Raw genomic sequence first — 14,878 nt, forward strand, 5'->3', positions numbered from 1 at the left:
TGTTAGATTCCCCTCGGCGCCTCGGTGCTTTCCACGTGCAGACGCAGGTCCGGATCGCTAAGCAGAGGCCCAGGCATCTGCCCAAAGAGGTCTGATCACATTCTTGAGAATCAAGGAGGAGATCGAAATTAAATTTCCTCTTCTTTGTACATGGTGGGTCTTATGTCGTTTCCACAAGGGAACTTCTACTTGGTGTCCAACAGACCCTGTTTCACAAAAACTGAAGCTGATTGTAAGTAAAAAATCTTTCCCAATTTTAAATGAGGCATTGTTTTATTCTAATATAGAAAAACTTCGACTTTAAAAGGATTCATTAGAAAAGAAGAAAAATAAACATGTATTGTTCACCTACTGACTGTGCATTGGACATTTTTTTTTTTTAATTTTATTTATTTATTTGACAGAGATAGAGACAGCCAGCGAGAGAGGGAACACAAGCAGGGGCAGTGGGAGAGGAAGAAGCAGGCTCATAGTGGAAGAGCCTGATGTGGGGCTCGATCCCATAACACCGGAATCACGCCCTGAGCCGAAGGCAGACGCTTAACCGCTGTGCCACCCAGGCGCCCCCTGGACATTTTGTTTTACACCCGTGTTTGAAGAGATACACACACGTATAAATGAGTGTCATACTTGTTAGTATTATTACTCAATAGAGATTGTGGTCAAAGGACTGGACGAATATTGCACAAAAAAAAGAAATATAAACAGACTCAATATATGAAAAGATGCTTATCCTCATCAGAGAAAAATTCAAGCCACAGTGGAATATTGTTTTCAAATGTCAAATTAGCAATATCCTGCTGTTTGACAGCAGTGTCCTGACATTCACCTGCATGTGGTAGGAATGCACGATGGCGCTGTCTCTATCGGGGTAAGTTGGCAGTACCTATCAAAATGACCAGTCCACATGTCCATAGTGACATAAAACAATACTATGATTTCGGCATGTTTTATAATAGTATAAGATTGAAATACTCCATTGGTCTATCACAAGGAATTGATCTTATAAAGTATCTTATAAAGTATAGAGGCAGCAGTGAAATACTTTGCAGCTAAGTGTGTCTGTATACTGACATAAAAAGAGCTCGAGGATGTATAAGTGAGAAGTGCAGAACAATGTATGTTGTATAGTACATGTGTGTTGAAAATTCGATATATGTGCGTTTATTTTTTACATCTACATTCACGTTGCATACTTAAAAACTGGAAGGATGCACAAGAAACAGAATCGTGACCTGTAAGTGGTGGGGAGGTAGAGACACTGGTTGAAGGAAGATACCCCAGGTCCGTTTCTAGAGTGTTTTGATTTTGGAACCACGTGAAGGTGTACTCTAAGAATTTTAGAAGGTCCTGCCGTGCATAGTTCTTCAACAACACTTTCTCATTAATTTTCCATTTCTTTGACAATCTACGTTTTTTGTAGATGCATACTACTCATCATACGACATCATTTAGTTTATCTGTTGAGTTTCTTACTGGACTTTTGAGTTCATTTGGGACCTTTGTGAATGGTACTATGGTACTGCACATAAATCTTAGTGCATACCTTTGTGTGTGTGTGTGTATGTGTGTGTGCATGTGCGTGGGTGTGTTAGCTATTATTTCTAAAGTAGAGCTGCCGACAGCAGATGCTAATGCTGCCGAGGACTCGCATGTACCCCCAAAATTAACTCCTCTCATCCACACGACTCCAGAAGACAGGACACACTGTAACTCCATTTTACAGATGAGAAAATTATGGCACAGAGAGTTCAAGTAGCTATAGACCCAAGATTTCAATCCAGGCATTTGGGGTTCAGAGTCCAAGCACTTAACCCCTCCACCACATTACTTTCCCGGTGCAGTGCAGCTCACATGGGGTTCTTGTGAGGTCAGGAAACATGGTGCCCGGGAAACACTGGGATAGGTCTGAGCACACCCACCAGTCATGCGACATGTTACACTGTCGCCACCAGAGCGTCTTCAACCAAATGATCTGAATCTGCTGACCTCTGAAGGAGAAATAGCCTGGGCACCTTCACTGGCTGTGGCTCCCCTTGGGAAGGCATCATAAGGACGATCTCAGGGAAAGAAGTAGAAATGCGGAATTGACCATTATTACAATCGCTGCTGAATTGGAAGGCTCAGGTGTCATGCTGTCCCTTACCTTGCACTCTCAGATTGCACCAAGTGAAAGTCCACAGAGGCCAAAGTAGACATTTAATTGTTTTTATTGTGCCTATTTTGTAAAACAGTACAAAATTCAGGTAGCAAAGATGGCAGCTTCCGGATGTGTAGAATAAAAGGCTTCCGGGCAGTCATCTGGTGAAAGAGCCCCGGGGGACATGACTAGAAGCTGCATGCTGGCTGTGCGCAGAGGCATAGGGTCTGGGTGGCTGAGGAGCTAGTGGACACTAAGGAGAGAGCAGTACTGAGACCCCTGTGCATGGCCGTCTGTCCCCCCCACCCCAAGTCATGGCAGAATTCGTTCTTGCTGCAGAGTGTAAGTTTCTGTTTGCCCAGCAGTTTGTAAACCCATTCTGCGGAAATGACACAAGAGAAGAAGACACGTATGAACTGAAATAACCCAAACTGAGAAAGCAAGCCCAGCTAGATCCTCAGCAGAAACTTTTATCGACAATAGCCAATGGAGACAAGTGGACCCTTGGTGCCACCCTGTGTTAGGAACTCTTCTCATTGCCACAGAGTGCTGGTCCCCCAAACAGATAGAAGGCGATGATGGCGGAGTAGACCAGGGTCTTGAAGAAGAGGAGGAGGTAGGTGTAGTAGGCAGACGTGGTCCCGAGCTGCAGCTGCAGGATGTCTGAAAGAGATCATTTATTAGTTTCACCTGTTCTTTTGAAAGACTAGGTCTTATTAATGGCAGAGGGGTCACATTACACATTTCTGAATATCTAGGTTGAAGGGACACCCCCACCACAAAACAAGCCAGCAGTAAATATCTATCCACCATCACCTCACGCTCACCAGCACCACCACCACCACCAAGACAGCTCAGAATCCAGCTTGTACCTCAAGTCAAACAACAGCCTCTGGGAATTTCACTTAGAACATTCCAACATGTTCAAAAGTAAGGTTAGGTCTTAGATGAATGAGTCAACCTGAAAAAATCACTGGCGGTAAGTAGCTTTTACCATTTCTTCACCCCTACCACGTCTGGAAGTAATAGTAATAGCTAATATGCTTTAGCCACTAACTAAATGGCGGACCTTTAATTTGAGAGGTTTGTGTCCAAAGCTTTAATCTTACTTAATTTTTCAATAACCTATAAGATTATTTTCATTTCCATTTCACAAATAAATTGTGGATAGAGAAGTTAACTTGCCTGATGTCATACAATTACCAAGTACCACAAACCAGATTTTATCCCTGCAACACAATGTTCAAGAACACATTCACCTACTCTGTAATTCTGAACCTCCACATTCAACAAATACACCTGAAAATGAACAGTTAAGCGTAAATATAAAGATGAATTGCTGATTTAGAAGCATCTTAGCCATTACACATTGTGCATTAACGAGATTCCTATCAAGGGTACTATCAATGGAAATTTGGTTGTGTTCATAACAGGGTGGGTGGGAGATTTTAGTAAAGAGGGCATTAGTTGTGATGAGCACTGGGTGATGTGTAGAAGTGTTAAATCACCATATTGTATACCTGGAACTAATATTACACTATATGTTAGCCAACTGTAATTTAAATAAAAACTTGAAAAAATAATAAAGTGGAGGAAAGGGGTGAATCCAAATTCTCTGCAACTTTAGGAAGTCGAACTCACTCCCCTGTCTTTCCTAAATACCCTCACTGTAGCTATGACGTTATAGGGTAATTGCATTTATTATCCTTTGAAGTTTTGTAGGAAATATATGATGTCAAGAAATAATTAATGCTAACAATAGTGGGACAAATTGGCTGCTCAATGAACAATCAGGCTGAGTCTGTTCATACGGAAATTTCTTTTATGCATTTATCTCCAAAGAGTCAGAACTGGAGAATCATTAGTCCTTGGTGTGGAAAGGACCTTGAGTGGTGCTGTGCTCATAACTCCTTGCCCTTGGCCAGGCAATATGTTAGCGAAGGTCCAGAGGCCCCTTGAGATTGGACATGGAGGGCAGATCAGCAGGGCTAAAGCCAGTGCTCCTCATCACATTCTTTGTACATATGTGGGGAGAAAAGGCCAGAAACTAGTATTTACAATGTTTCAGCTCAATGAGATAGCCTTTGTTAGACATTCCAGGTATGTGACATCATATCTTCAGTAACTGAGTGAGGTGTTATCCATGTTATTCAAATGTTAACTACTGTACCCATATTCATGCAACTGGTAATTAAAAGACTGCTGTTAATGTCCAGTCTGTGGCACTTGAAGCCCTGCATTCAAACCTGTCCCCATGTGAGCACCTGTCACAGGGCCTTAGCTTTGGGATTTCTTGCTCTATGATGACATCATCGAGGAAGAATAGAAAACTGAGTAAGTGTATGAATTGCTGATTCAGATGGTCTGGGTTGAAGCTCCGGATCTCGCTGTGTGGTTGACGCAAGAGATGGAATGAATTTCAGTTCCTTGCCCTCGTGTATAAGATGCGAATAAGATCTTTCACAGTGAGTATTAAGAGAAATAAACAAAATTCACTCACAGCAGCACAACGCCTTCCATACAAGAACCTCTCAGTGTCTGTTCATGTTATTAACTACCAACAAGAACAAAGACTTAAAAAAACACTAGAAGCAACTTGATATCATGTTTCCTTAGTCAGTAGAAACAGAGGCCACAGAAATGAAGTCCAATATTGAAAGAATTCATATCAGATCATTGCACCCCTAGTTTATAGTGCTCTCCCACCCAAACAGCATTGACTCTGTGAACATGACTTCACATACCACTCAGTCTATTTTGCAAGCTCCAGCCATTCTGAGGTTTCTCCCTAAAGCCAGGCAAGTTCAAAAGTTAAGTTGATCAGGAGGAAAAATGCTGTAGCATAACATAAAGGCAAACAGACAAACACTTACCATCTTCAATTTTTTCAGGATCAATAGCAGCGAGCTCTAAAAGAAATAAGAACAAGTATTATTCAAATGTTCGTATCCATTATTTGACAGGTGTCTGTGTTGTAGATAGATAGATGATAGATAGATAGAAAGATAGATAGATAGATAGATAGATAGATAGATAGATAGATAGATAGATGATAGAAGCTAGCTAGCTAGATGACACTTAGTAAACAGAGAGGAGAGCCATTACAAACATGAGCCCCACAATTTCAGAAATGTTTGGTCTGATTCTATGTAATTCAGTAGGTCAATTCATATATTGTATTTCTGCACATGAAGACGTTGAAGGTCATGAACGATGCATTTTTTTCTTCTTTTCTCACAACTGGAGGGTAATGTCTAAGACTTTCTCGTTTCCTTCCGTGCTCATAGTTCCTAGCAGTGCCTACCACACAGTAAGCATTCTATAAATACTTGCTGATAGGAAAAATAACCAGAAACAGTGGCTGCTGTATATAGTCCTCAGCACCCACTGCTGACATGACAGGTTGCTACCAAAATGAATTCATCCAACACTAGAATCCTCAGCAGAATCTTACATGTTGGAAGGAATTTGGTTTAGGTCAATTTCCATCTAAGCTAGAGAGCAGCCCTACCTTTCCATACAAGGCACGCCCCAGTATCCCCAACTCCTGCACATGATTTCCTGGAGTGGGGATGCTATTTGCAGACATGACAACAATACTAAAGAAAGCCAATTCCTACTGAGTGATTATTACTGTGTGAGGCACTATGTGAAAATTCATCATGCATCTCATCGGATCCCCCAGTACCAATGTGAGATGAATTTGGAGGACTCTAGGTTAGACACAAGGAAATAAGGTTTAGTGAGTAATTAACTTGCCAAGAGTCATACCAGTGACTGGGAGAGCCAGCACTCAAAGGTCAGTCATGGGGGTTTAGATGAGTGAGAACAGGTGGAAAGCACCTTGTAAAAGAATCCATAGAAGTCGAACATACTCCACCATTGTGGCCTCTCAGACATCATCTCTTCCAGATATCTTCATTACTCTTAGCAAATGACTTTTTTATTGCAGAAGCTCAGCATTTCAGTGAGCTTCTTTCCAGGGACAGAAGACAGAGCGAGTAATGATTGTAGTTTCCCAAACATATACAACCTGACCTGAGAGTTGTAGCTCTCTACAGTGTACAAAAAAATGCCCAAAATACATACAAAGACAAAATTCCTTTAAAGGATCATTGATCATTGGCTGCAGGAAGAGAGAGTTGGCAAGATTGTTTTGTTTTATCCTTCTCTGCTTCATGTGTCCTTGTCCACGCAAACGTGGTTCTGGTGTGCAATTTTATGCACGCCACACAATCTTCTATTGGTGCACTTTTAAAAAAATGGGTTTGAGGTAGAGGCTTTGGGGTAAATCCCCAAAATAAAATGTTTATATAACCATGTTTAGATGTTAAATTATCCTCAAGAACTGACTCTAAAGTGTCTTAAAAGTCCTTTTCTTTTCCATACAGTGGCTTTACTGAGAGAAATAAAAGAGAAAGAGAAGTGAAAGAAAAGAGAAATAAAAATCTCTTACCACCACGCATTGATTGATTGAAAAGCATTAAGGTAACAATTATTCAAATTAAAATCTGTGGGTGTACTCTAGGTTCTCTTTCTCAATCAAGCTTGGTTGACAAATTGAACCAAATAGTTTTATGCCTTCAAAATCGCTTCGTGGATTTGGGCTTCCATGTTCTATATATTTTTAGCTTTCATCAAAACCAAAAAGAACAAACAAAACACTTAATAAGAAACAGCATTAGAAATCTGCTGTAGAAAGGCCTTAACAGAAATGGCCTCATTAGCTTTGTTGCTATGAGAAGACCTTGGGAGACATTCCTTTCAGAAATTAATTCCCAGATTAAACACGTCATGAATCAAAACTTCTCCCTTTTCTGTAATCGTCACCATGGAACGTACTATACCTTTACTTTGATCACTATAAAAATCAATACCGAAAGGACTTCAGCCCAGTGGTTACATTAAACTTATGCTTAGCTCATTTGCCGCCTCTCTGTTTCTTAGCTGTAGAAATAAAAAACTGTAGGGCTGTTTGTAGGCTCAATTCAGTCGTTTTAGGAAAGGCTATACATATAAATACAGTAAACATGAATAAATGCTTGCTCGTCATCACATGCCAGGAGAAAGGAAAGGTAAGTGTTCCATCCTAATGTGATTGTTGGAAACACTAAGGATCCCAGAAGATCGAGATTTACTTCAGCGGTTCAGAGTGGTACATGGCAAAGGTCTTCGTACGTGTTGTCAGGTGCTTGTTCCTTCCTGCTTCCCGAGGGCTTTTGAGCCACAGGGAAAAGTGCAAACTGGTTCCTTCTCATGCGCCCTCTGGGGCCTTGGTCTGTGAGGTTCATGCTCAGGACTTGACTTCTGAGCTAGTGAGTTACTGGCTCACAGCGGGGCCAGGGCACATTCAGCCGTCTGCCCACACTGTCTGAATACGACCAGGGTCTGCCCCAATGAGGTTCATTTGGGTCACCATGCCTGAATCACAAGTGACCTGGAGTGTTTAGGAAAAGTATATTCTCTCTACTGAAGGGCTCTTCCTTGGGACAGTAGTTAGTCCTGCAGCCCTTCCAGGCCCGGCAACACTAGGACCTCAATGATGTTGGCTGAGCAGCCTTCACCAAGGGTAAGAAATACATTCATTGTGTAGAATGAAGAATGTATGTACACGTTAGTCTCATCCAATCTTTACTTACCAAATTTCACTTTATGGTGGTATATAAAATTCAAATCTAAGAAACCCAAGACCATACAAAAACCTCGGCACCCAAATTACTCTGTTTTTTGTTGAGTTGGTACCTGGTTCTATCAAATGAACAGCATTTTGTCACCAACTCATTGTTGATGGATTATACTTGGAGTAGACCAGATTGAAGTGAGAGGGACTTTGACCTCTGAGTAGAACATTCCTGAAAGGTGTGTAATTGTTTTAATTTCCTGGTCAAATTCGATCATCAAAAGCGAACTCTCTTTCTGAGCATTTATGGTGTGCAAAGTTGCTAGGTGCTTTCATGTGTATTGTTTCACTTAATCCCTACAATAACCCTAAAAACCATCATTGAACCCTTCATATTTTGGATGGTAAACTGAAGCGAGAAAGGGTAAGTGACTTTTTCTTTTCCTTTTTCTTTTTTAATGTTCCAAAGCCCACACTATTTCAATTCGCTGGGGAAATAGCAGGACATTTATGCTACCATTAAAGATAACAACATCAATGAAATGTTTCTGTTTGTTTCTTTTCATTAATATTTAACAGAAAAGGTGGGGTGCTTCCTTTGGGGAAAAAACCATACTGGGAGGTTATATTTCTAGATCTATATGCACATACCTTTTTTCATTGAACGAAAAAGAATCTCTTCGTTAACCCCTCCTTTATTACTCGCGTGTGTGACGATACATTTGTGTTCTTTAGCTATTGACTTTTTAGTCACGGTCAGCCAGCTGAATTTCATGTATGTGTCGTTAGTCTTCATGGTGTCTCCCTGCCACGATGTCAGAATTCTTTTGCCATCCTTTTCTTGCCAATCTATCTTGATAACTTCAGGGAAAAAATTCTCAAGAAGACAAAGATATGTTCCAACCTTATGGAACTTTATTTCGGCAATTGAAGGCAAAAAAATTGTGGGCTTGGGGGATGTGTCTGCATCAAGGTTTCTATCTGTGGGGCAAATGGAATAGCAGTTAAAAACTTTATTAGAGAAATACAAACATTCTGTGTTTGGAACCACCTCGCACAGAGTGAAATGAAAGAAATTTACCATAAAATTAGTGCTAATCATGGTCTTTCATCCACAGTGGGTTATGAGGTATTGATTATTCTTATTTTCAATGGAAAAACAGATTCAAGAAGTCATGTAACTTGCCCAGTCACAGCTAGTAAGCTGCAGAGTCTGGATTAAAACATGAGATTTTTTTTTTTTCATTTCTTTTCTTTTTAAATTTTTTATTATGTTATGTTAGTCACCATACAGGACATCCTTAGTTTTTGATGTAGTGTTCCATGATTCATTGTTTGAGTGTAACACCCAGTGCTCCATGCAATACGTGCCCTCCTTACTACCCATCACCGACCTATCCCAATCCCCCACCCCCCTTCCCTCTGAAGACCTCAGTTTGCTTCCCAGAGTCCATAGTCTCTCATGGTTCATTCCCCCTTCTTTTTACCCCCCCTTCATTCTTCCCTTCCTTCTCCTACCAATCTCTCTGCTATTTCTTATGTTCCATAAATGAGTGAAACCATATAAAACATGAGATTTTTTGAAACAATACACACTCACTTTCTGAATGGGTTCTACTAACACACGTACTTGACAATCTATCAAGTTGACCTTTAACTCTTCAAATATGGATCCCGTGTTCACTTCTGAAGTAATGGAGGTCTCCTACTTGCTTCCTGATTTTATAAAACATCTCAATTTCACATCGGAACCCCTCCAGGATTTTAAGTAGGATAACGTTTAAAATTGCACCTCCCAATTATTTACAATGCCTTGAATTTAGAAGCAAAGGGGCAGTATTTCCAAAACTGCTAGTAAAAAACTTACTATTTTCAGAAATGCTTTTATAGGTATCTAATCAAGTAAGACACTTACCAGAATTCTGTTTTGTTTTGGAAAATGTTCACTGAAAGCACCTTTCATATCAGAATTTCATTTGTACTTTAAGTATAACTAAGAAGACACCCTAAGAAGACACACTATGAAGAATTTGGACTCTCAGGGTCTCCCCTCAAAGTTGAATCTGCCCTAGAAAGCTGCTAAACAGTTTTAGAATGCCACAATATTCTGTAATTTCACCTGCTGAATAAAATATATATATAACAGGTAGTGTAAAAGTTATAGTTCCAGAGTTTCTGGACATAATGTCAAACTATATAACAAAACATCATAGTTTTAAAGGGTGTGTCACTTGAATGTTGGCATGTTACTTGATTATACATTTAGTATTAATTTAATGATCGAAATTACAAATGTTAGAACCCTTCGAAAATTGATTTCCAAATGAAATTCAAGTACTTTTCGGATATTCTCTTTGGGCTAATTGGAGTTAGTTTAATAATTCAATTTCTTAAGAAAAGAGGAATTGGATTTCTCATTGGAGAAGGAAAAAGTTCTTTTTTGGGGGGCGGCTCTGTTTTTGGGGGGGAGGGAAATTCATGAGAATTTCTACCTGTGTAGCAATGATTTTTATACTAATTCAGTAAGCAAAAAATGAGTTCTTATTCATGGTATAAGTAGAATTAGATCATAACGTCCTTATTTTAAGTTTATACATCTTACTTGCAGGGCAAATAGTATTTCATTGATTATAATAATAAGGCACTGTATATTTCTCCAACCATACACTTTGTTTTTAATTCAAAAAACATGTTAAAGATTAATTTTTCAGGGGCGACTGGGTGGCACAGGGCGTGATCCCGGCGATCTGGGATCGAGCCCCACGTCAGGCTCCTCCGCTATGAGCCTGCTTCTTCCTCTCCCACTCCCCCTGCTTGTGTTCCCTCTCTCGCTGGCTGTCTCTATCTCTGTCGAGTAAATAAATAAAATCTTAAAAAAAAAAAGATTAATTTTTCAGTTGTACATGGTAGTTATATAATTTTAACCTCTAGTCAATATATTAAGGAATCTAATTTTCATCTTAGAAACTTTGTGTTTTTTATAGGAATACTTCTGATTCATTACAGTAAAGAAATTGAAAATCAAATGATGAACTTGAAAAGTTTCTGGACAATACACACTTTTTTAATCTCCTGTCTCTTTTCCTCAGCTAGATTCTTGATGTTTTATTCTTTTGGATAAAATGAATCTTGAACTTCCACGATTTTCTCAGTGATGAATAGCTAACTGAGCATTATTTAATTTGATGGATAGAATATACATTGATTATGCAGTCAGTTGGAAAAAAGAGGACCAGAAACCTGCTTTTCTGTTTAGGAATTCCTATGTGCCTATCGTCACAACCACTAAGAAAAGCAAGATATATCATTTCTTTCATTTTTTCGATGTTTTACCACCTTTGTGAAAATTCTTGAAAACTTTTATTTGAGCAGACCTAGTATGCTAGAAACATCCCTATGAGATATTTTCCCTCGTCCAGGCAAAATTTCATCTCTAAGGCTAGTGAAGAATGAACAAATATAGTAGATCGAATTTCGGGGAAAAAACTTAGCTTATAACATTCTTGAATATATTTACACAGTTTAGTATTTTGATACTTGATATTAATCATCCTCTGACAAATGCAAGTTTAGCAATTTTTTGTTCATTCTTTTCCATTGGTTATTTTTGAAATTAAATACGATATATAAGTCTTTTTATAGAATTTTCAACACAGAAATCCCAAATGGCCCTAAGATCCTAGAAACCCCACGTTGCCTTAGCGAGTTAGCTCCTTGCTAATGTCTTCCACGCTAGATCAAGTGGCGACTACCCCCAAGGACTGGGACAGAGTCCCCTACCTCTCCAAGGATCCTGCTGCTACTTGGGACCAAACTGGGATCAATCCTAGAATTCTGAGCCAGCGCCAGCACCTAACCAGCGGCCCCTGCATCACCAGCCTCCCCTCCCTCCCTTATACTGAAGAATGTAAAGAATTTACCTGTAAGCCGGAGCTTTGTGCCAAGACCAAACACTTTGATTCTGCTCCAGCCATACTAATCCCACCTGAAAGGCTTTTACAGAAATCTCTCTATGCCTCTTTTAAAATTGTGCCCATATGTTTTTCAGTATTTATATAGATTTATTAAAATGGACCTCGTTAACATTAAACAAAGATAAAGCTCCAGCAAAATCACATTAGATATGAACGTAGCCAAGAATGGATAATCTGACCGATCCCTGCCTGGACAGCTTGTGTCTGTCTTTCCATCTCACTCACACGAGTTGGGGAGTATGATTTTACTTTTCCTCACCATTTTCTTGACCCTTAGGTACCTCTTCCTTTAAAGGGTTTTCTTGTGTGGTATCACTTGTTTTACTAGAGATAATTTACAGTTATTTCTTTTGTTTTTAAAGAGGAACAAAAAATATTTAATAAATGAATGTTCAATATTTTTTACAGGTATTTTTTTTCTTTCTATGTATTGGGGGGGGGGTATCTTGTTCGATTGTAAAGTAAGTTCTTTCCAGAATCCAATCCCCACTAATCAGATACAACATGCGTTGGTACAAAGTCTGAAATATTAATGATGATCTCGGAACATATTCATTCCTGAAAGACTGCCTCTCTGAGCTTGAAATTACCATAACACGTTCTAGGGTATTGACTTACAATTCTGAGCTGCTCATCAGGGTTATTTATGTTCTATTGTCATTTATTGTAAGAGTTCTTTTTTTTTTTTTTTGCATTGCTGTTAAAGATGAGAAAAAAGTAGTCACATACATTTCGCAGGTTATTAGAGAAAGGAGAACTATTCATTAAGAAAGGAACACTATTAATACGAGAGGTACTTAATCAAATATTTTCTCACTTAAGAGACCAATTAGAAGAAAACCATTTTGGGTCCCAGGGTCTTGGGATGGAGCCCTGCATCAGGTTCCCTGATCATCAGAGAGTCTGCTTCTCTTTCTCCCTCTGTCTGCTACTCCTCCTGCTTGTGTGCTCACTCTCTCTCTCTGTGTGTCAAGTAAGTAAATAAAATCTTTAAAAAAAAAAAAAAAAGGAAAAGCATTTTGAACCAAAAATTCACACCAATGGTTTGTAGGCACAGTCCTAAAAATAATTTTAATTTCAAGCCCGGGTCTGTTTTTGTGTGTATATACTAAAAGTAGAATTTTAATCTGCTTACACACAGGGAAGTAAATAACCATTTGCAAAGTAGTTTTGTTTCCATATATAGTAACCAGTAGCTGCAAAATTGCTGTCCATATGCTGAGGGGATCCTACATTGTTTTTCCTAAAAAGCGTCTATCAGTTTTCCATTCACAGGGTCAAAACAGAACAGAGTTACTTACCTGGGGGAGTTACTATGAGCTTAGTTCCTTGTGCAAATACCTTGATCCAGCTGAGTAACCACACTGGTTAGAGCTTCTACAAAAACGTCAGCCTTCTGAGCAGGACCAACAGGGAGAAACTTGTACTGGCAATTTGATCTTCTGCGTTCCCTTGGAAGTCCTTGAATATACGCTTCATTGCATCTGATATCTTAAAAGTTTTCCTCAGATTAACTGACAACAATATCTGTTTTCCAAGGAGGCAGTAATCACAGACACAATAGAAAACAGAAACAATAAGAGCAAAAGAAAAAGAGAGAGAGAGGGAGTAACTGGTCAACCAATGACTTATCTAAACTACCAGGAAAAGTATTCCGTCAATTAAGAGGTTTTGATTTCCAGGTGTTCAATTGTGTGAAACTGCTCAGAGATGCATCAAAGGAAAAGCCTTTCTGTTCTCACGAACACCAGACCTGCTCCGTTAGCAATTTGGGATCGTATTTCTAAAGGAGGAAACTCCTCAGTAACCCAAAATGCAAATATACCAACAGACATATACTTAAGAAATGTGAACGATGGTCTCTCTTTTTTAATCAGCTACTTTTATGACTTGGCAAAATGATTTTTTACCACATAATGCAAAATGAGAAATATAATTTGTGTAAGGACATATTATTCCTGGAACGAAGGAATAAATTTGTAGAAGTCTATCTTCTGTGAAACAATAGATTCCTATTTAAACCAAAATTTGAAAACAAAACCCAGTCCTCTGATATGCTGAAAGAAAAAGCCTCTTGGAAGCTATTCTGTGATCTTCAGAAATGCACGTGTATCTCTATGTCTGTGGTTAACTAGCTTTGGACAAGGCATTTGCCATCCCTGGGCCCCCACATCGCATTTGCTGCGTGGGCGTTAAGCTACGTATGTCCAAAGGGCCCTTCCTGTCCCCACAGCTTATGAACCTGTGATGAAGAGCAGGAAAGGGTCTGCTGTGGTTGCTCAAGTGAGAAAGGACTTGAGGGTTAGTAATGGAGAAGGTTTTCTTACCCGTGCCTTCTGACTTTGTGACATTGTGAGATCCCGGAAGGCACAATAGCAGGGGGCTTCCTCAGACTTGACGACATTATTGATTATCAGGTAAAAGACTCTGTTGTCTTTCTTACCTGTGCCCAAACCAGAACTGGGCTGGTCTTATAGGTAATATTGGTTGAGCTATATAGGATTCATTTCAGGGTCTCCCTTTCTTTTTGTTGCTACCATGCATAATAGCCCTTCTCCAGGGAAACCCCAGACAGCTTGCAACCTTCTGGGCACTGTTCTCTCATGTCTTTGGTTAGAGGAGACTTGATCCTGAGAGATTCTCATTTTGCTATCTACATTTGTAAAGCAAAGGAGAAAATCAGAGTACTTGAGTCAACCTACAAACGCAAGCCGAAGACACAAGTATTTCCATGGGGTTGGCATTGCCAATGACTAGTCAGAATTTTTTCCAAGACAGGCATGTATCAGGCCTGGGGAGGCAGTGGCAGCTCTGTTCTTCTGAGGCAAGGATGGGGGAGGAAGTTTTGTTTTAGAACCAATGCAAGACCTCAATATGATCTGTCTCAGTGTTATTTTCTTATGTTCCTGGTATAAAGAACTATCAGATCTCAGAAGACCTCACCAAAACACCCGTGTTATAATAATTCATTCTTATCTTCCCCTTGGGAACAACACTCTCGCGTTGTCCTTTAGGTTTGGCTTCGAACACACTATCTTCGAGCCCTTTTTCACTCTGAGTGAGAATGTGAGGAGCTCTACGCCTATCATGAGAATTGGAAGAGAAGTTTAACTCTGTATAATAACAAATGAGACAACAATCCCA

The 14,878-nt window shown here is 39.5% G+C and overlaps 1 gene segment (V, D, J or C); it reads right to left on the minus strand.

The window, feature by feature from the left end:
• Positions 1–2,194: 2,194 nt before the first annotated feature.
• On the minus strand, positions 2,195–13,152 carry LOC103674702. The segment is given in 4 exon segments: positions 2,195–2,803; positions 5,014–5,049; positions 8,412–8,741; positions 13,036–13,152. Coding segments are annotated over 3 exon segments (324 nt in total).
• Positions 13,153–14,878: the final 1,726 nt, after the last annotated feature.

Source organism: Ursus maritimus, unplaced genomic scaffold (assembly GCF_017311325.1).
Source record: "Ursus maritimus isolate PB19 unplaced genomic scaffold, ASM1731132v1 scaffold_3, whole genome shotgun sequence".
Taxonomy (NCBI): domain Eukaryota; kingdom Metazoa; phylum Chordata; class Mammalia; order Carnivora; family Ursidae; genus Ursus; species Ursus maritimus.